The sequence below is a fragment of the Dysidea avara genome, chromosome 4 (genome assembly GCF_963678975.1).
Source record: "Dysidea avara chromosome 4, odDysAvar1.4, whole genome shotgun sequence".
In the NCBI taxonomy this organism is placed as follows: Eukaryota; Metazoa; Porifera; class Demospongiae; order Dictyoceratida; family Dysideidae; genus Dysidea; species Dysidea avara.
The window spans coordinates 18,550,079-18,575,858 of record NC_089275.1 but is presented as its reverse complement, the minus strand read 5'-3'; the positions used below and the strand labels follow the sequence as shown (position 1 = coordinate 18,575,858).

Here is a 25,780-nt window from a genome sequence, read left to right as displayed (position 1 = left end):
GTTGTTGCTTGGATTTATTTTACAACAGAATGGGTTGGCCGGTAGGCAAAAAAAAGTTAACTACAATATCTTATTCTTAGCCGGATATGTACATGCTAGTACATGTACATGTTACTACCTGCAATTGAATACTAATTCTAAAACTAATAAAGGAACTGTACTTACACTGATAGCTAATAAGTTACCAATAATTTTAAATCAATCAAGATTATATTCTAAACAGGTACGTATAGTTCCATGACTTTTAACCTCCAAACTGTAACGTGAAACCTATTAATTTATCGCCCCCGACATGACAAAGTTCGAAAGAGCCAAGCACAAGAAACTAGTAGATGAATTAAAACAGCGTAGACAACAAGGTGAAACAAACCTGATCATAAGGCTATTTTTGTATTGTAATAATGCATTGGGATCTGTTAAAGTATTTTTTAACATTTACATTTAGTTATAAGTGATGGCAGCCGTGGTCTTTTTCCAAACACGGTGTTTGTGGGACAGATTCCTATCAAGTCACCGAGGAAGAACTGAAGTCTAAATCTCCTGGTTGTGTTTCAGCAAAATGTGCAGAGAATTATAGAGGACCCAGCATAGAGTAAGGAAACTATGGGTGTGAGTATGTATTTGATAGGCAGTGTCATTGTTGCTAGTGAACTGTTAAGTCGTTGTCCCCTCAGTATCATTTCAATCTTTACAAGTAAAATGATGCAAGTACAATGTTATTCAATAAATGCTTCAAAAGTTACAGTGCTTTGTTTACAACCATACATAATGAACGATTTTTTTCGCTTAGCTGCTCTACTAGTAATTTATTTCCTACCACCTTGGTGAGAGACAGTAAAAGTGTCTGGAGTCAAGGAGATAACAAGGACTCCAACTCGACAAAATGTAATTAGTCAAATTACGTTTAAATGGTATAGTGTACGTAAATATCCCGAGAGTGATCATGAGCCACTTCTGGTTACAAGCCATATAATAGATAAGCACAGTAAGTCACATTAAAGCTGTATGCAGACTTATCAAATTTCTTCTAATGAAAAACAGATAAACATAGCTAGTAGCTAGTTCAATGAGCACTGCACTGATGCTATCATAGATTTTCTTCACCAGGGGTGAGGAATACACTGGTTTTATGTTTACAGATAACTAGCATTATATTTGAAATCAAAATTGTACCAACTGACTGCTCTATTAGAGTATCTCGATCTTTTGCAGCAATTTTAAGGTGTCACGTAATCTATTTTTTTTCTTTTCTTAATTAAAATCTGTGCAAAATTGAGTCGGTCGGGTCTGAGCAACAACTTTTCAAATAGGTATGGCCTTATTCACGAAAATATCATCAATATGTTGTCACGCCTACAGGGTAAACTGCTTGTGGGAAGAAGCTGAAAACCAGTGCGTGGATAGGTTAACTATAAAACCTCAAACGTGTTGTGGTTTGAAAGAAATCGAGCTAGCTAAAGACCACAAAGATACAACGAAAAGACCAACAGTGTATAACAATTACACAATCTAGATTAACTAATAATAAGCGACTGCTTGCCACACCTATCAGAAAAACCGCTTGGAGTAATGCTTTGAAAATCGCTGTATGGATGGAGTAATCATTTTAGAAAGGCTCAATGGTATAGAAGAATCAGACTTAAAACCACGGAGTTATAATGCGCCTATCAATGTAATGCCCGAGTACCACAGATATGGGCAAGGTTGGGGATGGTGGGGGATTTGATTGTTAAATTTCCCTGACATAGTGGGGATGTGTCTGCACAACAAAAATCACTCAGGCACCAAAAGCATGTGATTTCAGTTTAGGAAGGAGTGTCTTGAGTGCTAGCTACTACTTTCATACTAGAATCCACTCAAACTAACTCATTGCTAGACCAATGCCACACAACTGTACAAATCCCTTCCTAGCTCCAGTATTCCCGGGGTTTGCATTGCCAGTACTTCACCAGTAGGCGGGGAATTGTAATTTTCAGTGATGCAAATCCCCACCTCATCCCATATCAGTGATAGTCGGAGATTACGTTGATAGGTGCATACAACTTGGTATAGAAAGTACAACATTGAGATACTCTAATAGAGCAGTCACCCTGATAGAGAAGTCAGCTGAGAAGTAAATAGTTCAGTACTCTATCAAAGCATTCATCTATATCTTGTAGAGAAATTAACACTGTATAAGCCACTCTGTATGGAACTTAATTATAAAAGTCACCCTGTAGAGAGATCAGCTAGAAACAAGTCAAGAAAAGCCAACCTGCAAAGTGTTATACCACATTTCAAATCACCCTGCAGCTAGAAACCAGTCACCCTGTAGAAAGTTGAGCTAGAAACAAGTCACCCTGTAGAAAGATCAGCTTGAAACAAGTTACCCTGTAGAAAGATCAGCTTGAAACAATTACCCTGTAGAGAGATCAGCTAGAAACAAGTCACCATGTAGAAAAATCACTTAAACTTCAAATCACCCTGTAGAAAGGTCAGCTTGACCCTGTAGAAGGATATCAGTTAGAAACAAATGATCCTGTAGAGAGATCAGATAGAACCAAGTCACCTTGTAGAGAGTGAGTTAGAAACATGTCACCCTGTAGAGGGTTCACCTACAAGAAAACTACCCTGTAGAAAGTTCAGCTATCTTGCAATTCTTTCTGTAGAGTTTAGTTAGGTTATGAGTCACTCTGTGGTGAGTTCAACTACAAACCATTCTCCATGTAGTCTAAGAGTACAGCTACATTGTGTCATTGAGTCCTCCTGTAGAAGTTTCAGTTATGCACATACACATTTACCTGTAAACAATTCAGCCTGTATATTGAGTTAATGTAATGATTAATCAACACAATAATTACTAAATAATGTTGTTGAATGTGCATGTATAGCTAAACAATTCGAAAAAGACAAGTTAAAAGAACTTTCCATAAGAGGCAACACAAATTTACCTGAATTGTTGTCATTAAAATTTTTGCCACTATAACCTACCATCACAGCCATTTCTTGGCCACCACCTTGGACTTCACATCTTTTCACCTTGACTTTTTTGGAAGTTGCACCTTTTTTACAGTTTGGCTGCTTTTGATTAGATTACATATATCACCATAAACAATCTATGCTTCTGTTTATTTATTTATTTTCATTGCTGTTAAGAAAACTAAGTCTTTTCCTACTTTAATACTTGTTAAGCCTACCAATGATTTGAGTATGACTTATACAGTATGAACAATGCTTAGTTCATGTGTAAAAAAATAGTGTGTACTAAATAGAGTAGCTATGCACTATTTGTATTTGTATTTGTATTTTAAGAATAAAGGCTTATGCCTGTACATCCATAAACAAAATTAATTATGTACTTAGCTATTCTAATTACTATACAAAATCAAATAAGCAATTACTGTAGTCTCTGTCCAGCAGTGTTATTGGAATAATCGATGCTAATAGTTTAAATACTCTTCAGAACAGAGAGATAAATTTATTGTTGATATTAATTACCCCTTAACCATTAGGGATGCGCAGAATATGCTGGAATAATTTCAGGAATATATATTAGGAGGTAAAAAGAATCTGGAATGATATGATTCAGAAACAACTCAAAATATCATACAGTATGGTAGTATTGTATATTAGGGATCATGGAGATTTGGGTTTTCCTAGCCAAAAAATTCACCCCAAAACCAGCTTCGCAACTCCATCCTGGCACCTTGGCAGTATTGGTTAGGTATAACCAAACCCAAAAGTGCCTTCAGTACGATCCTAAAGGCTTCCAATAAATTGTTACAAAATTTAAAAAAAAGTTTATTCAATGGAATTTTCTACTGACTAACTGCCTGCCTGCCCGATGCCTTCAGGCAAGCGTAACTCGATAATGGACATGATTTTTCACGCCCATTATCATGCCCATTTTCATGGCTATGGGTGTGATTTTTTCACTGTTCAACGTCACTTCGTCCTGAAACATGCCTTTTGGCATACCGCAGTACGTACAATGCACGCATCATGGACTTACCTTTGTCCTCCTTTGTGTCCCATTTCTTTTTTCTGACAGCCCAAAGTGTCGATTTGCAGTAGTGTGATGCATGGCTTCCCTACAGTATGTTTGTAAACCGGAATCATCCGTATTTTTTGTGGTGACTGGACTGATTGCAGAGATGATTCTAACATTGTTCTTTGTTTGTAATGCTGTGTAAGGGACTGAAAGTGAAGTATAATGACTGCTGCACTTTCAAGGCAGTAATTGATAGTCGGAGGCACGTGGATCGTTGCATTTTCGTGGTGACTGGATTTTTGCAGAGGCACTTTTTCTACTGTTTCTTTTGTCTGTAGTACTGTGTAACGGACTGAACAAAGCTGAAAGCGAAGCGTAATGGCCACTGCACTTTTGAAGTAGTATATGATAGCTGGGGCGCACGTTCAGACGAAAGCATTAATTCTGGCACCATCCTTTCTTTTGATGCAGTAAGAGTGGGTTCACCAGTCATAATAATAATGTTACAAAAATAGGAAACAAACAAGTTTACGGAAAAATTAGAAATTCTAAGTTCAATTAGGGATCATAGAAAAAAAAGCAGAGAAACAAGCTACACCTGCAAATGGATTAGGGATTAAATGTTCACTAGTATATCTGCAGGTGTAGACGACTTCCCTTGTTTCCCTACTTTTTTTTCTATGATCCCTAATTGAATTTAAAATTTCTAATTTTTCCTTAAACTTGTAGAATAATGTTGGAGACATCACTTAAATACTACTAGTATAAAACCAGAGAAAAGCAGTCACCCAAAAGTAAAGCGACTGTTCTATTGGAGTATCACAATCTTTTAAAACTACAATTTACACTTGCTATAGTATTTGCCTCGAAACTTTCAGAAGAAAACAACTACATAATTATCATGAATGACTCCAGGAAATTGTAGTGGGAATAATAAGTGAAGAAAACAGAATTGCTAAAAAGTATAATAGGGAGATTTAAAAGCATAACTATTTTGCTGGTCCCTGTCAACCATTCATAGGAGCATATCTGGTGTACAGCGTAATGAAGGTTTCATGTTAACCTATGAAGTTTCTTTTGATAGTCTGCTGAAACTCCATTAGCTTTGTTATGCAGCATTCTCTACAATTGTTAATAATAGCTACTGAACACGAGGATTTGAAACTACGATGATACGCTAAATAAAATTTATTGAGTGACAAACAGCATTAGAAGATTTAAGCCTTTAAGCACTTTATTTCAGGATACCTTATTTTCTTGTACACATTGATATATCTTCATGCATGATTAGCTGTGTAAATAATTGTCACACAGGTATTGGGCTCTTGAATTAAGACGTCAACAAAGGAATAAACAGCCAAGACTATGGTTAGCCTTACTTCGATACTTTAAGGGAGTAATACTTCTTTATGGCATTTTGAATTATGTTGAGGTAGTTAACATTTTAAAACTCAGTCAGTATTATAATGAGTGAAACGTGACAGGTAGTAATACTTCTTGTACAAGCAGTACTGGTGGGTAATCTATCACAATACTTTTGTGAAAAGAACAGTTTAGAAGAAGAATTGTCCATAGCACAAGAAGCTAATAATTCCACTCTGGTGAATTCATTAGAGGATGAAATTGAAATGGCTACTAGGAATGCTTATTTGTATGCAGCTGGAGTCACCGCAATCACGTTTGTTATAGCTGTGTTGCATGCCTGGGTGTTTTATCTGGCTAGCGCTACTGGTATGAGAAACAGAATATTGCTTACTGCTGTCATATATGAAAAGGTAACAATTCTGTGCTTGTATATGTATTTACGTATATATACATTTAAAAAAATGGAGCTAATTTCATTATCACTACAGTATCTTGGTCAGTGAAATTTTGTGTTCAAGGGTATATAGCAACCTATTAAATATACCCCTGTGATAAAAGCATTCCAAGATAGTTTTTAGAATATACTTATGCATGTTTGATTTTCTCCTTCTTTGTATTACTAATGTATGGTGTTTCACACTTTTTGGGTATACAGAAACAGTGGTAAAATGTAAGTACTAGTTCTAAAAGACTTTAACTAACCGTTATAGTAACAGACAGCTAATCTAATCCTTATGCATAACCTTATGCATAACAGCTAATCCTTATGCATAACCTATTGGCCCTATATAGCTAATATTGTTGTCTAATTATTTCAGTGATAAATTTCAGTAGACAGTCTACATGCCATTTACTTCTAGATCCAACCATGTGAGCATTATCACATATGATAGTTTTAACTGGCAGGTACTATACAGCTAGCATACGTGTGCTTAGTTTTAATTATCATGACATTATTTCTCATTATAATTGATAGGTTTAATTGTACCTTTTTTCATGTTTATTATATAATTATTAGATCCTGTACCTATCCCACTCCACCATTGGACAGTTATCTATTGGACACATTGTAAACCTTGCCTCTAATGATGTCCAGAGATTTGATGTGGTAATGTGTATATGTAGTACTTGATTTATTTTTGTGTTGTGAAATTAATTGCTGCATTAAAATTGGTGGTAGCTATAGGGATTGTGAATGCTTTGTTTTGTGATTGATTAGAAAAAAAGTTACAACTTTGGTAGTATTGGCCAGGCACAGTAAAGCCTAGTTGTACCTTCAGAAAACCCTAAAGTTCTTCTGATTAGTTTTTACCAAAATTCTGAACAGTACATTCAGACGTTACTATAGCAGAATCATCTACCCAGTCATCCAAGATGTGGAGGGTGCTCTAATCCTCTCTCACCCACTAGCTTACCTCCACATTTATAAAGAAATGTGATGCCAAGTTGTGTACATTGTTATTGCCAACACCACATTAAAGAAGAGGATAAACAAAGTAGGTGCAAGAATACATCTCCATTGGAAACCTCAATTTTAGCCAATCCCCCTCTCCAGAAGTGAATTTCTAGCTTGCATGTTCTCATGCAGGGATCTGGTCAGATCAGGTCCCTGCATTAGACCAGCCTTAGGTAGTCTTCATTGCAGTCCTAGGTAGTCTTCTTTAAGTCTATAAAAGTATAAAACTTTTGTGTCATGTTTCTACTACTGTAGCTGACATGTCATGTTTGCGCAACCACAATTACACCAAATAACAATCCAATTGTCACACAAAGAAAAGTCATCTTTCTTTGGTACAGAAATCAATAATGCACACATGCACACACACATGCACACACACATACGTATGAACACTACACAAACACACACAATACACTACAAAGCCGACACTCACACACAGACACACACATGCTCACTACATGCAAATACACATGCTACACCCCTCTCCACACACACACACACACACACACACACACCACCCACACACACACACACACACACACACACACACACACACACACACACACACACACACACACACACACACACACACACACACACACACACACACACACACACACACACTACTCATTTACACTCATAATATAGTACATCACCCTTGTCTGGCTATATCAGCAATTTTACACAAATCTCCTTAGGGCTTAGAGTTTATCAACATGTGGTGGATATTCCCCCTATCAGCACCACTGGCTGTGTACTTCTTGTGGAATGAAGTAGGACCCAGCTGTTTGGTTGGCTTTGGGATCATGTTCCTACAACCACCACTTCAATATATACTAGCACGTGTGTACACCAGGATGTGGTATGTTGAGGTTGAGGACATGATAGTGGTCTCTGATATCCATGGATGTTACAGGTTGAAGGCAGCTAAAGTGACAGACAATAGAGTGAGAGTGATGAATGAGATCATCGGTGGTATGAGACTGATCAAGATGTATGCCTGGGAGTGGGCATTCCATGAATATGTGAAGAGGATAAGAAAGTTGGTCATACGTAGCAGTTTCATCATTATCACAATAGTTTATTTTACATGTGTTAGGAAAGAGAGCAAGATTATCACCACAACTAGTATGATCAGATCCTTCAATCAAGGACTCTTTTATGCACTAATCACTTTACTCAGTTTTGCCACTTTTTCTACATATACTGGACTGGGAAATGTTCTTACTCCTAAGAAAGTGTTTATTGTAATCACTGTCTTTGCAGTTACAATAATCTTTTACTTCTTTACAGTTGTGAACTGTTTACTAGGATTGTCAGACATGTGGGTTGCTTCAAAACAAATTCAGGTAAACACAAAGTAGGAATTCAGGTCTATAATAATTGTCTCACTATTCACAGAACTTGTTACTACTTCCAGAACTGAGTAATATTACAATAACATAATTATAGTGATGAGGTCAAGACAAGTAGTAGATCATGTTCCCCTAATGTGATGCTTCCTCTAATGTTGGTCAATGAAGAAATCACTACTGATAGTGGAGATGGATCATTGTCCAATGGAGTAACTCCCAGGATTATAGTCAATAATCTAACAGCATCCTGGACACATGTTAGTGCACATGTTAGTGTATAGCAGCTCCCATGACCAGATTTGATAGAAACATTGATGTATATTATACACATTTATTCTGAATACCTAGCCACTTTTATACAATACTAATTCTGATAGTGCTAAGTTTTTGGGTCTGGAAACATGTGCCAATATTGTTACCCTATCCTTAAATGGCCAATTAGTATACGAGAAATGCATTTATAGCGTATAAGTAACTGAGAGTAAATTTGAACATTTGATTTAATGCATTTTGTCACCCTTTAGTGTTGTATGTGTGTTAACTAATTTTCTACTGTAAGTGTACAAATTTTCAAGAGACTTATTAATTTTATTTCATAGTTGCCAACTGTATGCAAATTTTTCATCCTTGAAACGTAATCATCAACATTAGCTCTATGCTATAACATGCTATACAGTAACAGGTAACCTGAGTGAAAAACAAGTGACCCACAAAAATACCATGAAAATACTGAAATGTTTTAAACCATAATTATTTCATACCGTACATGCAATTTGACAATGTATGTGTGAATATGGTAATTATTCTCTATGCATACACATATTGACTAAATGTTTGGTATTTGTGCATACATTTAGGCCAGAGAAAACATTGTTTTAAAAGACATCAACTTCACTGTAGATCGGGTGAGATATTTAGTTTGTAGACAAAGTGATTATAACCAGTTGATGTAGTCAAACAGGTTATTAGCTGTAATTGGTCCATTTGGATCAGGAAAGGTGACATGTTATGCTAGTTGACTATTCTAACTGATCTTCATATCACCAACTATAGTCATCAATACTACAGTGTCTACTGAGAGAACTAGAAGCATTGGATGGGTCAGTAGACATTGAGGGTAGTGTATCTTATGCTAGTCAGGACCCATGGATATTTTCTGGAACGCTGAAAGAAAACATTTTGTTTGGACAAGAGTATGATGAAGTTTGGTACAAAAGAGTAGTGGAGTGTTGTTCACTAGTTAAGGTATATAATATTATCCTTACATTCTCATTGCTACAAGGTAAGGTTAAATATTATCACGGTGGTTATACCTGTACGATGAAGTACTATATGTTTAACTGTAGGATATTGATGAGATGCCATGTGGTGATAAAACTTTGATAGGAGAACGAGGAGTGAACCTTAGTGGTGGTCAGAAGGCTAGAGTGAACTTTGCCAGGTGTTATAAGGATGTTAGTAGACAAGTAGTTTAAATCCTGTGTGTAGGGCAGTGTACAGGGACAGTGACATCATGTTATTGGATGATCCTCTGAGTGCTGTAGGTGCTGCAGTGAGCAGACATCTGTTTGATAGGTATGTAATGTTCAATGGAATGAATAGGTGTTAGTTGTTTTCTTATAAGGTGTATGTGTGGAGTGTTAGCTGATAAGTTGGTGATCTTAGTGACCCATCAGTTACAATATGCTGAACATGCAGATCGTATTCTAGTACTAAAAGAGGTTTGTGTTAGTTAAACGAAGTGACAGTAACGTTATTTGGTTCAGTAGGGGTGTGTACAAGGATATGGAAATTATGAGGAGTTAAAATCAACTGGCCTTGACCCTACTGAACTATTTGATGATGTAGAAGATAAACCGTCTGATTTAGTAGTCCAAAACGTTGTAGAGGAGTATGAAGATGTAACAGAAGAAACAAATTTTGACTTACCTAAAAGTCCAATTGATCCACGGCAATTATTATTAAATAGGGCACTAAATCGTGGTAAACGGTTACATTCTGAAAGTTCAGTGCCAGATGAAATGTCTTTACATACTGTTCCTTCAATGTTTTCCCTGGTGTCAATTCCCAGTCACTTTGAGGGTTTAAACATCAATACTGATTACAACGAGGTCGGTGCATGGCTGTGTACAATATGTGTTTAAATGGCTCCTGTATTCTGTAACTGTTTGGTCAACTTAAAGGCTTTAGAGATTATTGGTCCTAAGAACACAGGCAATTTTAATGCATGCATACTGTTAATAGGGATCATGGAGATATATATATATTATGGGCTTTTTTTCCCCAAGAATATCACCCAAAAACCAGCCTCACTTGGCAGTATTGGTTAGGCATAACCAAGCCCATAAATGTCTTCAAAGTGACTCCAAACCCTTTCAACAAGTTTCTATGAAATTTATGTTTTATTTAATGGATTTTTCTGATAATTGACTGTCAATGGCGCCAGCTAAGCCTAGCATGACTATGGATAAGACTATGGGTTTGATTTCTTCACTGTTCAACATTGTGTCACCTGAGACGTGCCTTTTTGCCAACTGCAGCAGCTACTAACAGTACAATGGGTCCTCCTTTGTATCCATTTCTTTCTTCACTACCGCATAAGTGTTGATTGGCAGTAACTCAAGGCATAGCTTTGGTGTTTTATTTTCCAAGGCCAGATCTAGCAGTATGGCCTATACAAAAACGGCTGTACCAAATTTTGAGCATTTATTTCCAAAAAATAAAACAGAAAGAAAATGTACATGTGCGGTAATCAAAATGTGCACATGTGATTTCTATGGTGAGCCTGTATTAGCAGGATGGTTCTTCATGGATTCCTTATCATCAGTGGACTCACAGTTTGATTAGTGGACTCATGTTTTGATTGCAGCTGTTGTATAAAGATGCTTTTTGTAATAGTTCTGTTGCGTGGGGAATTGGCCAGAATTTATTTTCACTATCAAGACACACGATAGTGTGTCGTGCGGCCCAAGAAGCCGGCGCGCCACACCGTGAGTATATTGACAGGAAGAACGAAAACGTCATTTTCACACCTTTGTATCTCGGTGATCACTTATCTGATTGGAACCAAATTTGCTACACAGTTTCCCGCCAGCCAAGGGAGTCTACATTCCACATTTGAAGGAAATCGCTCCAGCCATTTCCGAGATACGAGCTGCCAAAGGTTCGTTTTTTTTCTTCGTTTTTTTTCTTCTTCGTCTTTTCGCACACTTGCAAAAATTGCTATAACAAGCAAACGCGTACTCTGATCGCCTTGAAATTTGGCACACAGAAAGGGAGTCCAAAGGCGAATCCTAGCATCAAATTTGGTGCAAATCCGATGAATGGTTCAGGAGTTATGACCGATTATTCGCGTAAAACAAGATCGATTTGTTGTCACGCCTACAGGGTAAACCGCTTCATGGAATAAGTTGAAAATTGCTATGTAGATGGAGTAACCATCGTAGGAGTGCCTTTTGGTGGTTTGAAAGGAATCGAGATAAAGACCACGGAGATATAACACAAAACCCAACCTGTGTCACAATTACGCGATCGATTTTTATGAATAAAAAAGTATTAGTTTTCACGCCTACTAGGCAAACCGCTTAGAACAATGAGCTGAAAATCGGTGTATAGCTGGAATACTCTTCATAGAAAGTCCTTGCAGTAGTACAGAAGAATCGGATTACAAACCACTGAGTTATGATTCGAAAGCCAACTCCGTGTAGCAAATGCGAGATCGAGATACTCTAATAGAACAGTCACCCTAATAGAGCATTCGGCTAATTTATTTACTCCATTATAGAATTTTATTACATCACAAGTTATTCTGTAGGGAGTTCAGCTGCAAACAGTTAATCTTATAGACAGTTCAGCAAGAAGACAGTCACCATGTGGAGAGTTAAGCAAATATATCACTATAGAGATTCAGAACATTACAAGTCACACTGAAGAAAGTTCAGCTATAAACAAGTCATGCACTGTGTAGAGAATTCAGCTACAATTAAGTCACTCTCTAGAGAATTCAGTTACACAGAATTCAGCTACACACAAGTCACTGTGGAGAGAGTTCAGCTACAAACAAATTACCCTTTAGAGTGATCAGCTACAAACAAAACATTTTGCAGGGTGTTCAGCTGCAACAAATCAACCTTTAGAGCGATCAGCAATGAACAAATCAACACAAATCTACCTGTAGAGAGATCAGCTAGAAACAAATCACCCTGAAGAGAGTTCAGCTGCAAAAAATCACCCTGTAGAGACATCAGCTAGAAACTAGACACAATGTAAGGAGTTCAGCTACAAGCAATCACCCTGTAGAGAGTTCAGCTAAAACAAATCAACCTGCAGAGAGATCAGCTACAAACAAATCACCTTATAGAGAGTTCAGCTACAAACAGATTACCTGTAGAGAGATCAGCTACAAACAAATCACCTTATAGAGAGTTCAGCTACAAACAGATTACCTGTAGAGAGATCGGCTACAAACAAATCAACCTGCAGAGAGATCAGCTACACACAAATCAACTTGTAGAGAGATCAGCTACAAACAAATCACCCTGTAGAGAGATCAGCTAGAAACTACACACAATGTAAGGAGTTCAGCTACAAACAAATCACCCTGAAGAGAGGTCAGCTACAAAAAATCACCCTGTAGAGAGATCAGCTAGAAACAAATCACCCTGAAGAGAGGTCAGCTACAAAAAAATCACCCTGTAGAGAGATCAGCTACAAACAAATTGCCCTGTAGAGAGATCAGCTACAAGCAAAACACCCTGTAGAGAATTCAGCAACAAAGAAACCACCATGTAGAGAGTTCAGCTACAAACAAATTACCCTGTAGAGAGATCGGCTACAAACAAATCAGCCTGTAGAGAGTTCAGCTAAAACAAATCAACCTGCAGAGATCAGCTACACACAAATCAACTTGTAGAGAGATCAACTACAAACAAATCACCCTGTAGAGAGATCAGCTAGAAACTACACACAATGTAAGGAGTTCAGCTACAAATAAATCACCCTGTAGAGAGTTCAGCTAAAACAAATCAACCTGCAGAGAGATCAGCTACACACAATTCAACTTGTAGAGAGATCAGCTACAAACAAATCACCCTGTAGAGAGATCAGCTAGAAACTAGACACAATGTAAGGAGTTCAGCTACAAGCAAATCACCATGTAGAGAGTTCAGCTACAAACAAACCAACCTGTAGAGCGATCAGCTAGAAACAAATCACCCTGAAGAGAGGTCAGCTACAAAAAATCACCCTGTAGAGATATCAGCTAGAAACAAATCACCCTGAAGAGAGGTCAACTACAAAAAAATCACCCTGTAGAGAGATCAGCTAGAAACAAATCACCCTGGAGAGAGGTCAGCTACAAACAAAACACTTTGCAGAGAATTCAGCTACAAACAAATCAGCTTGTAGAGAGATCAGTTACACACGAATCAACCTGTAGAGAGATAAGCTAAAAACAAATCACCCTGTAGAGAGTAGCTACAAGCAAAACACCCTGTAGAGAGTTCAGCAACAAAGAAACCACCATGTAGAGAGTTTAGCTGCAAACAAATCACCTTATAGAGAGTTCAGCTACAAACAAATCACCCTGTAGAGAGATCAGCTAGAAACTAGACACAATGTAAGGAGTTCAGCTACAAGCAAATCACCCTTTAGTGAGTTCAGCTACAAACAAATCAACCTGCAGTGAGATCACCTACAAAAAAGCACCTTGTACAGAGTTCAGCTACAAACAAATTACCCTGTAGAGAGATCGGCTACAAACAAATCAACCAGTAGAAAGATCAGCTACACACAAATCAACTTGTAGAGAGATCAGCTACAAACAAATCACCCTGTAGAGAGATCAGCTAGAAACTAGACACAATGTAAGGAGTTCAGCTACACAAGTAAACCACCCTGTAGAGAGTTCAGCTAAAACAAATCAACCTGCAGAGAGATCAGCTACAAATAAATCACTATACAGACAGTTCAGCTACAAACAAATTACCTTGTAGAGAGATCGGCTGCAAATTAATCAACCTGCAGATAGATCAGCTACAAACAAATCACCCTGTAGAGAGATCAGCTAGAAACTAGATACAATGCAAGGAGTTCAGCTACAAGCAAAATCACCCTTTAGTGAGTTCAGCTACAAACAAATCAGCCTGCAGTGAGATCACCCACAAAAACGCACTTGTACAGAGTTCAGTTACAAACAAATCACCCTGTAGAGAGATCAGGTAGAAGAATTCACCTTGTAGAGAGTTCAGCAACAAAGAAACCACCATGTAGAGAGTTCAGCTGCAAACAAATCACCCAGTAGAAAGATCAGCTAGAAGAAGTTACCTTGTAGAGAGTTCAGTTACAAAGAAACCATCATATAGAGAGTTCAGCTACAAAGAAATTACCCCGTAGAGAGTTCAGCTAGAAGAAGTCACCTTGTAAAGAGTTCAGCTACAAAGAAACCATCATGTACAGAGTTCAGCTACAAAGAAACCACCTGCACAGAATTCAACTACAAACAAATTACCCTGTATAGAGATCAGCTAGAAGAAGTTACCTTGTAGATAGTTCAGCTACAACAATTCACCGTGTAGAAAGATCAGCTAGAAGAAGTCACCTTGTAGAGTGTTCAGTTACAAAGAAACCATCATGTAGAGAGTTCAGCTGCAAACAAATCACTCTGTAGAGAGTTCAGCTACAAAGAAACCGCCATGTAGAGAGTTCAGCCTCATACAAACCACCTTGTAGAGAATTCAACTACAACAAATCACCCTGTAGAGAAGAAGTTACCTTGTAGAGAGTTCAGCTACAAAGAAACCTTCATGTAGGGAGTTCAGCTACAAAGAAACCACCATGTAGAGAGTTTAGCTGCAAACAAATCACCTGTAGAGAGCTCAGTTAGAAACAAATCACCCCGTAGAGAGATCAGCTGGACGAAGTCAACTTGTAGAGAGTTCAGCTACAAAGAAACCATCATGTAGAGAGTTCAGCTGCAAACAAATCACCCTGCAGAGAGTTCAGCTACAAAAAAATCACCCTGTAGAGAGTTCAGCTAGACGAAGTCACCTTATAGAGAGTTCAGCTACAAAGAAACCATCATGTAGAGAGTTCGGCTACAAAGACACCACCATGTAGAGAGTTTAGCTGCAAACAAATCACCTGTAGAGAGTTCAGCTAGACGAAGTCACCTTATAGAGAGTTCAGCTACAAAGAAACCATCATGTAGAGAGTTCGGCTACAAAGACACCACCATGTAGAGAGTTTAGCTGCAAACAAATCACCTGTAGAGAGTTCAGCTAGAAACAAAATACCCTGTAGAGAGACCAGCTAGAAGAGGTTACCTTGTAGAGAGTTCAGCTATAAAGAAACCATCCTGTATATAGTTCAGTTACATTTCAAGTCACCCAGTAGAGAGATCAGCTGCAAAAAATATCCTGTGGGGAATAATGGGCATGTAATAAATATATGTATATAATTTGTATAATTACTAATAAAATCAAAAATAATTGAAGTACTAAAATTCTTCTTTAAGTTCTTTTCTTCTTCCTGTAGTAAAGAAAAAAAACACATGGGTTAAAAAAGCCCCAAAGCCATCCATAGGCCGGCTTTGCAGTATACAAATACAAAAAGAAGTGATATCTAATCAAAAACAGCCAAGCTGTAAAAAAAGGTGCGGCCCCCAAAAAGGCCATGGTGAAAAAAGATGTGAAATCCAAGGTGGCGGCCAAGAAATGGCTGTGATGGTAGGTTAATGGTTACATTTTAATAACGACAATTCAGGTGAATTTTGTGCCGCTTGCATTGGTCTTGGCACCAAATTCACCTGAATTGTTGTTATTAAAATGTAACCATTAACCTACCATCACAGCCATTTCTTGGCCGCCACCTTTCACCATGGCCTTTTTGGGGGCCGCACCTTTTTTTACAGCTTGGCTGTTTTTGATTAGATTATTATTTTCATAATGATTACTGGTGTGGTAAACATTAAATTTGAAGCTAAAAATGCTCCAGATACCATTTCAGAGCACTAAATTTTAAAAATTTGTAGCTGTGATGTCTTTGGAAACTGTGGCTTGAACTGTGAGGCTTATAGTCCACTTAGATGGCCTGACCACCATAGCTAGCAGTGCTAGATCCAGCCCTGTTTTCTGTAGTGTGACTGGATTGATTGCAGAAGTGCTTCTTGTACTGCTCTTCATTTGTAATGCTGTATGATGAGTGGAACAAAGCTGAAAAAGAAGTGAAATGGCGACTTCGCATTTCAGTCATTGATAATTGTGACACATGTTCAGTCATGTAATTTAAATAAAATGAAGTGCAAACCTACACATACCATATCACAGTAAATAAAGCCAACATACTTTAATGATAAAGAAAGAGAATAATTTATAAACTAGCCTTTTGGGTGAAGGAAATTGAATTCAACAACACAGATTCCCTCAGTTGAATGCAATGTCCATTAGAGAATTGTACATTAGTATAGTACCCTAGTACTAGCACCATGAAATGAATCTGATGCACTTGATTCAGGTTAGAACGTAAACCAATCTTGTAGGATACGTGAAACATAATGATGTCCTAATGATTCGTTGTATAATTTGTCGACTAGTTTGACAGGTTTAAGATCATGGGATCGTAGCTCCTATAACACATTGTGTGTGTGTGTGTGTGCGTGCGTGCGTGCGTGCGTGCGTGCGTGCGTGCGTGCGTGGGTGTGTGAGTGTGTGTGTGTGCGTGTGCGTGTGCGTGTGCGTGTGTGTGTGTGTGATACCAACTAATATGGTAGTGTTGCTATAATGGGTTGTTAGGGAACTGAGGAAATTTGGGGAGAATTTAGGCAAATGAAGTGCTAATTATCTGCACATGGCAAAACCAAATCAATCATGCTAAATCTAACTTATATGATTATTCAGTGGCTGCTGCTATCATGTTGTGTTGCTATGCATATATTGTGCTTTGCTGCAATCTTGTACTACTTATTGGAGACCTATTTGCTTCATGGTCAACTGTTAATCTAGTTTTGTATTGTGCCACATCTGCAATGTTTATCTGCCTGGCTTGTGCAAAGGTTATTTCACCCTACTCCAACGATTTCCTCAGTTGCCCTTTTACTTGTGTATAGATATCTGTACGAATGTTTATTTTGTTTTGTGTTGTTTTGTACACTTTATGGTATTGGTACAATGTTATGTGGTAAATATCTGCATGAGTGTTTGTTTGTTTGTTGTTGCATATACTTTATGGCTTTGTGGAAAATGTTATTGTGGTTAGAATTAGACAAAAGTAGACAATAGAGCTAAGTGTGGTGGAAGGGTGGTGTGTATAGCTAGGAAAACATTATATAGTCATGTCTATTTTGTATGTAGCTATATGCATGTACACATATGAAATCCATAATAAGTGGTGATTGAACCCTGGGGGCGTGTGCTGCTCGAGTGCACACTGGGGGTGTTGCCATACCAATCAGCATGTTAAACATGATTAATGTTAAACATGTTAAACACTCTTTCCCTTGATGTAGTATGCAATGGTAATGAGTTATGTATGTTATTGTAAAAAGGTAAACTGTAAGTAAAAATTACATTTGAGTAGGGGTCACAGATAAAAAACCCAATGAAACAAGGGAATCATCAGCGGCGGAGGAAGTAGTTGATATGAGGGGGGGCTGGGCTGACCCAGACTTATTTCTATAGTTTGGTAAGGTGAGACCAAAAAAAAAAAAAAAGGTCACAACTAACTGACAAGAGCTTTCCACCTTACCAGCTACCATTTCTAGCTGATAAACTACATAAAAATCCTTACATAGCTCGCTACACACTGACTACTTTATTAGAGTGACTGCTCTATTAGAGGCCAATGAAACTTGATTACCAGTTTCTCGCTCAGATTTTTGAAAATTTGATGCGGACGGGCGGTTATTATTCATTATTCACTATTTTTCCAAAAGCACAACACACATCCAAACATGACGATTTCTGTCAAAAAACAGTGAGATCTACACTGATTATTCTTGCATTAAATAGCTAAAGTACGTTACTAATCTATAACAAGTGATTTTTCCATTAGAGTATAGCTGATTGCTCTATTAGAGTAAAAGTGACTGCTCTATTAGAGTATTTCGATCTGAAATACCAATAATGAAATTCCATGCGGGTGCATCAAAAGCATGCGGGCGATGACGCGAAACTGCTAATCAAGTTTCATTGGCCTAGAGTATCTCGATCTTTATCACGGTTTTCAGCCCCACTCCAAGAAAGATAATTTCGGTGTGATATCATTCTGAGGGAGGCTTTAGCCCCCTAGCCCCCCCCCTTTCCGCCGCCTATGGGAATCATTATCTACATCTGTATATTAGCTGTACTAGTTGACATTAATCCAGTCACATATATATAAGGAATGCAATAATGATTGTTGTACAATACAAGGAGGCTAGTATTCATAACTTGCTCTTGGACTATGTATATAACACTGTTCACACTTGTACGTGTGCAACCATGCTGTATATAAACCTTCATGTCAGCACATTTTATGTATTGGACTGCAATCCATAAGTAGTTTCATATATGAATTAAAACATTGCTTTGCTTGTACTATATGAGATATAAAGTGCCTCAATGTTTATACATATTTTTGATTTTTGACTCAGGCCAGTGTTTATTAAGACTGTGTGGTAATTGAAATAAATCACACCTGATGCTTCTGTGACTTTTTGTGATAAAGTGACATTGTCATTATCCATTGTCACTCAGCCTTAGTAGCTATGTAAGAACCAGTTTGTGTGGTTGTATTTAGTAATGTTGTTGCTTCTAGAATAAGTGTAACTTGATGCCAGAAGAGGAGAGAGCTCATGATACCATTTCAAACAAGACTTACTTTGTATTTGCCAAAGAAGGTAGTGGAAGTCACTTAATAACAATAGCCCTCATTGTACTACTGTTAGCAGTAGAGGGTAGTATTAAATTGAAGCATTCAACTACAGTTTAAATCATGCAATATTTTCAGTGATTGGTACAGATTGGTGGTTGGCTAATTGGTAAGATGAAATTGTGAGGTAATCCTGCTTAGTAACCTGTGATTGTTAGGGCCAGTGAAGCTGAGTCTTGCTTACCAGAAACTGCTAACATTTCCACTGCAAGTTCTTCTGATTTTAACCTCACTACAGACCAAAGAGTTGGAATATATGGTGGACTTGTTGGAGTGACTACTACACTAATATTATCCAGAGCTGTACTGTGTTACCTGCTCTGCTTTGCTGCTACTAGTAATTTACATAGTAAAATGTTTAAATCACTACTACGTGCTCCAATACTGTTTTTTGATACTAACCCAGTTGGTGAGTACAGGATAATGTGTGAAGTATACAGTTATTATGTAGCAGTGATGTGTAATTTACACCAAACAGCCAAGCTGGAAAAAAGTAGGGCTGAAACAAATACTACAAATACTCGAGTACTTGTTAAGATCACATGACCCAGCTCACATGATGCATTTGCCATCAGGAAGTGACACAATGAAGGCTATAGAGTTAAATTGGCATAATTTCTTGTTAGGAACACTAACATCAGTACTTTAATACAGTGTGTGTATCATTGCTTAAGGTCAGTGTAAAACTTGTCAATTGGGTATGACTAAAAGTAGCTAGTATCCGTGAGCACTCGATTGTTAACTCTAGAGAGTACTCATATACTTAAAAAACCTGATAGTTTCAGCCCTAGAAAAAAGTGTCACCTTCAAAAGAATCTGGTTGTGGAATCTATGATGGTGGCCAAGAAATGACCACAGTTATGTAAATGATGACAGCATCTAAGAACATTAAAATTGTTGGCCACCACCTTTGATTTCACAGCATTTTCAGCTTCATATTGTTTGACGATTGTACTTTGGATCCTCTCCAAAATTCATCATAGTTATGTTAGCTACATTATTTTATTGTAAGCAAAAGGAAGAGCGACGGGAATGGGTGCACTTCAATGAAAATGGTCATAATTATATTAAAGGAGTATAACATTAAAAAAAAGAAAAAAAAGCAGCCCAGCTGTAAAAAGGGGTGCGGCCTTTCAAATATAGGCTAGTATGAAAAAGATGTAATATCAACGGTGATGGCCAAAAAATAGTTGCAAAGATGTTATACTGTTACTTAATTTGTAATATCTTTGCAGCCATTTATTGGCCGCCACCTTTGATATTACATCTTTTTCATACTAGCCTATTGTTGGAAGGCTACACCCTTTTTCACAGCTGGGCTGTTTTGGATTAGATACACTACTATATCAAATCCAAAATCATTTCATAAGCTCAGTAAAAAAGCTGATGTGAGCTGAAATGAATATTTTTATTGTTGGCCCCTGCACTTATATCCCATGATTGTGAACATTCCAATGGCGGATCCAGGATGGGGCATTTGGGGCAAATTCCCCCCTCCCCCCCCCCCCCCCTTCAAGAAATTGCATACAAGATCGAGATACTCTAATAGAGCAGTCAATTACTCTAATAAAGCAGTCACAACGTTCATGAGGCAGTGTAGCTTACCTATGAAGCTATAAAAGACGTGATATATTTGGTAAAGGATAACTAGTTATTATTGTTGTGACCTTTTTTTTTTTGGTCTTCAACAGTTTTTCAGCAAGGTGCCCCCCCCTCTTTCCAAACTCTGGATCCGCCCCTGCATTCTGCTCCACATTTACTGTTGAATTGGAAGTATAATTTTCTGTATAATGTCATCGAAATACCATCCCAACAATAACTACTTTTTGATGCTAATGTGCTGTCATACGGGTTGAAATTAATATCCATTTATGCTACGACTACAATGTAAATCCTAACTACTTTTTGATGCTAATGTGCTGTCATACGGGTTGAAATTAATATCCATTTATGCTACGACTACAATGTAAATCCATGCAGTGAAATTTTAAGCATCTTTAAAGCTAACAAGGCTAGTCGTCTGGTGCACTGTGCTCCCTAGACCATATACTCAAGTCATACTATGTACCCTATTAATTATGATCATGACTGTAGGAAAGAATGTATAAAATCCTGATCTCTGTATCCCATCAACTTACAACATTGATTTAAGACATTAATTTGATAAAACCAAAGAAAACAATAAAACTTCTAAGTTATCTACCTATAGCTACAGTATCTCAGGAGTGGCTTGAGAGAGTTTTCTCAATATTTAGCAGACAATTTCACTGTAAAAGTTGTTTATAAGTATGAGGGAAATTGTGTTATTGTTCTTCCTGTTGTGGTCTGCACAACACACTACTGTGTATCATTTTTATCTGTACACAAACAATTTGTGGTATTCTGTCTTTGTAATAGCTATACCATGGCTGCAAGGGATTTTGCTGATATACACACCCAAACCCCGAGGGCTGCTTGTAGTTAATTTATTTTAAAACTTTGTGCACATCATTGTATCTTTTCTTATCCACATGTTGCTCACATTTAGTTTTCACATTAATTTATTTGCTTTAGACCCTATTGAGGTGTGCAACCTAATTTCAAGGTGATTAGATTACGTATTTTGTAAAGATTGCAGAGAAAGGCATGATGAAATTTTGGCTGCACATAGCTGTAGGTGTATGCATTGCTTAAACTTGATAAGTGTACTGCATTCCTGGTGGAGAATTCCATTGTAAAAGTCATCTCATTCAGAGAAGGGAGAATGTTTGTTGTTCTTGTACAAAACATGCTGGTGTGATGTACTAATAAATCACACTTGACACACTACAAGATAGTATAGATAGTATGTTTTGTAGTTTTACAAGTGAAGTGAACAACAGGTTACCAATGTGTACATTTTATGCTAACATAGGTCGTGTGCTTAACCGATTTTCAAAAGATTGGGATTTATGGATGTACTGTTACCAAATAAACTGCTAGATTTCATTTCTGTAAGCAATGAAATGTACAGTGCAACAACCGTTCCATTTTTGTTTAGTTAGGGTTACGTATTGTTGGTGTCTTTGTGACCGCCTGTGTCACCAACTACTGGTTATCCATACTTGTGGTTCTTGTTGTTGTGTCACTGCTTGCATTTCGACATTACTTTTTGTGTGCTTCAAGAAATATACAAAGACTTGAGGCACTGGGTAAGCAGAATGTGATATAGTGTCAGTTGCTCAAGTGTTTTACTTTCTCCTCAGCTCATAGTCCTGTATACTCTCACATTTCATGCACCATTCAAGGTCTATCTATCATCAGAGCCTACAAAGAGCAAGCTAAATTTCTTAATACTCACCATTTCTACCAGAATGAACACACTAAAGCATGGTACTTGAAGGTAGCCACTACTCGATGGTTTGGGATGATACTTGACATATTGGGAGCAGTCTTTATTATGTTTGTTGTTTTTACTTCTGTTCCACTGGCTGATGGTATAGTATGGGTTTTTTATGTAACACTTTAACATGTTTACTTGTATTTAGTTCTTGATCCAGCACTTGTGGGATTATCACTGGCTTATGCTGCTACTATAAGCAATGTACTGCAATATGCTGTCCGCTTAAGTGCTGAAGTAGAGAGCCTGGTATAAGATCTTTGAATGATATAGACAAGTATACCTGTTATAGATGGTATCTGTGGAGAGGGTCATGGCTTATGGTCAGTTAGAAAGTGAAGCAGAACTGGAAACCATTTTACATAACAAAACTCCTCCTCTTGAATGGCCTGACAAAGGAGTTATTGAACTTCATAACACAAAGTTTAAATATGCTATTGATTATCCCTACGTGCTGAAATCGATATCTTTTAGAATTGAATCATGTGAAAAGGTTAATACATTGATAACCAATTATTATTCCTTTGTAACAAGTTGCATGTATGTATTGTATTAGGTTTGTGTTGTGGGTAGGACTGGAGCTGGCAAGTCTTCATTATTAGCAGCATTGTTCAGATTAGCATTAGCAGAACCAGAAGGAATGTTTGAAGTTGATGGAATGCAAATAACGGACATAGGATTACATGATCTTCGTAAAAAGATATCAATTATTCCACAGGTGACGTGTAGTATGTTGTGGTGAGATATGTATATGTAGCCATGGATTAGTGTGTGTATGACACAGGACACAGGACCCAGTACTGTTCAGTCGAACTGTGAGGTACAACTTGGATCCATTCAGTGAACTTGCAGATCACCAACTATGGGATGCCTTGGAAGAGGTTACTATTCAAAATACAGTAGTTTAGAATAACAATACAATTCTTACAGGTTCAATTGAGAGACGTTATAGTGAATTTGGAGGATGGGTTAGAAGCACAAGTGTCTGAGGGTGGTTCTAACTTTAGTGTGGGTCAATGACAGTTGATGTGTCTAGCAAGAGCTTTATTGAGGAGAAACAAGATTCTCGTAATTGATGAAGCAACTGCCAACGTTGATCTAATGTGAGTGAAGATGTTAACTCATGAGAAGAGATGTATGGTAGACACTTCTTTTTGACTACAGAACGGATGGTATAATTCAGGAAATGATACGCAAAAAGTTCAGCTATTGTACTATCCTTACTATTGCTCATCGACTGGAAACAATAATGGACTCTGATAGAGTACTGGTGAGTTAGGATGATGGTGAACAATTGTACAGATGTTGTTGATTTGTAGGTTTTATCTTCTGGTAAAGTGATAGAGTTTGATACACCATTTAACCTCCTACAGAAACAACACTCAACATTTAATAGTATGGTAAACAGAACTGGTCTTGTAGAGTCAGAAAGACTTAAGGATATTGCCAGAACAGTGGAAAAATTGAAATATGGTTCCAGATTATAGGTACATGTATAGCTATATTCTTTCATCATTTGAGTAATAATATTATCCACACATACATACATACATACATACATACATACATACATACATACATACATACATACATACATACATACATACATACATGCATGCATGCAGCATACATACATACATACATACATACATACATACATACATACATACATACATACATACATACATACATACATACATACATACATACATACATACATACATACACACATACACACATACATACGTACATATTTGCATACATACATATGTAGCTGCATGTAAATACATAATAACTACTATTTTGTAATCAGTTACTATACCACCTTTTGTTCAGCCACATAACGAACCAACCCTATAAATGTGGTACAGCACTGGCCTGATAAAACTAGTTCCAGATATCCAAGTTTGTTATATCAGATAAATCCCCATACCTTAATTGATACATTGCCCCATTACTATGCTGTACAACAGTTCTAAGTTTACCAAGTTTTGGTTGCTACCTTGTTCACAAAACAGTTACAAGTTGACTGGAGTCAACTGTAAAAGCTATAAAACTGGTTTTATCATAACGGGTCACATATATATGACAGTATTGTTGTGTATTATACATCATCTATGCTTAATAGGTGACTACATACTAAATAGAGTACATCATACACAGGATGTAGCTATTATGAAGAATTTATAAACAAGAATTTAATGTTCATAGCAACACAAAATAACAGGTAACCCCATAAATGCACAGAGAAGTATTAGAATAATATTATAGATATTGTCACACAGTAAGCAATTAACATTAAATATATGATTTATTTTATATGCATGACTTCTCAATGTGTTAGTAACATATTTTATGGGGTCTGCATGAATGCAAATATAAGTGCATTAATTTTACTGTGCTGCGTCATTGGCATAGCTGCAGAATTTTCTATAATTATAATTTATAAATGTGAGTGGTAGTGTTTACTGTTCTTGTTCCAGCAAAGGCTCTCGATACTCACGATAGTTGAAAGCAACTTCAGGAATGTTAGTGAGTTGAAATCTTTGCACTGTTGATCTCTTCCTAATCCATCCCATAACTGTGTTCACACCTTGTTGTATCTTGTTCCTGATCACTCCACCACACATGTAAGTGATGATGTGGTACACCACAATAAGAGTGAAGTGAACTGCAGCCATAGCAATAACTGTATTGATAATGGTCACACTGAATTTGTGATGCACAGCAATATATAAAAGTTGAAGATTTAGAAGTAGCAGTAGTTCATGATAATTGTGGAATTTATTTTTGAAGGGATGTGTTATTCCAGTCATTACACACATTGTAGCAGTGATAATGTTGCCAAATCCAAGGATAGTGTTTCTATCTAATGTGGAAATTCCCAGAAACACAATACGCATCACCTACTGTAAACCAGGCCAGTAGTAGAATTTATCTTTGTATGGTCCTTGATAAGCATCCAGTAGTGGCTTAAATTTGTTGATGTAATGGAATCTCTGGAGTGGCCTGCTAAACAACAAGATAATGGTAAAGGGTACTTGTATCAGGAATATGATGAGACATGTTATGAATAAGATGATAAACCTTACTCCAAGTAGTGGCACATTAGCATCTACTGACCACACTAATGTAGACTGTTCACTGGGTAGTTGAGTGATGGTGGAATATGAGAACAAGACAATGGATACTGTGTGGAGTATTTTAGTATAGGACAATAGGAATAGTGTAGCAAGAACTGGTAGTGCTCTACGTGCAGTGAGCCTCTGTATTTTAGTGGAGTAACGACTTGTAATGATGAGTGATGTAGCAATGAAGATGAGGTAGAAGGGAAATGATAATTGTAACCACATCTTAGCATAGTCATC

General features: G+C 37.2%; 1 protein-coding gene and 1 pseudogene across 1 annotated transcript; both read left to right on the top strand.

Annotated features, from left to right (window-relative positions):
- Window positions 1–292: 292 nt before the first annotated feature.
- Window positions 293–8,240, top strand: LOC136253629 (ATP-binding cassette subfamily C member 4-like). The gene is made up of 8 exons (XM_066046294.1): window positions 293–359; window positions 499–592; window positions 5,285–5,402; window positions 5,455–5,745; window positions 6,354–6,443; window positions 7,493–7,836; window positions 7,894–8,143; window positions 8,196–8,240. The coding sequence occupies exons 1-8, from the start codon at window positions 293–295 to the stop codon at window positions 8,238–8,240; spliced, it is 1,299 nt and encodes a 432-aa protein (XP_065902366.1).
- On the top strand, window positions 8,003–23,943 carry LOC136253628 (ATP-binding cassette sub-family C member 4-like; annotated as a pseudogene).
- The last annotated feature ends 1,837 nt before the right edge of the window (window positions 23,944–25,780 follow it).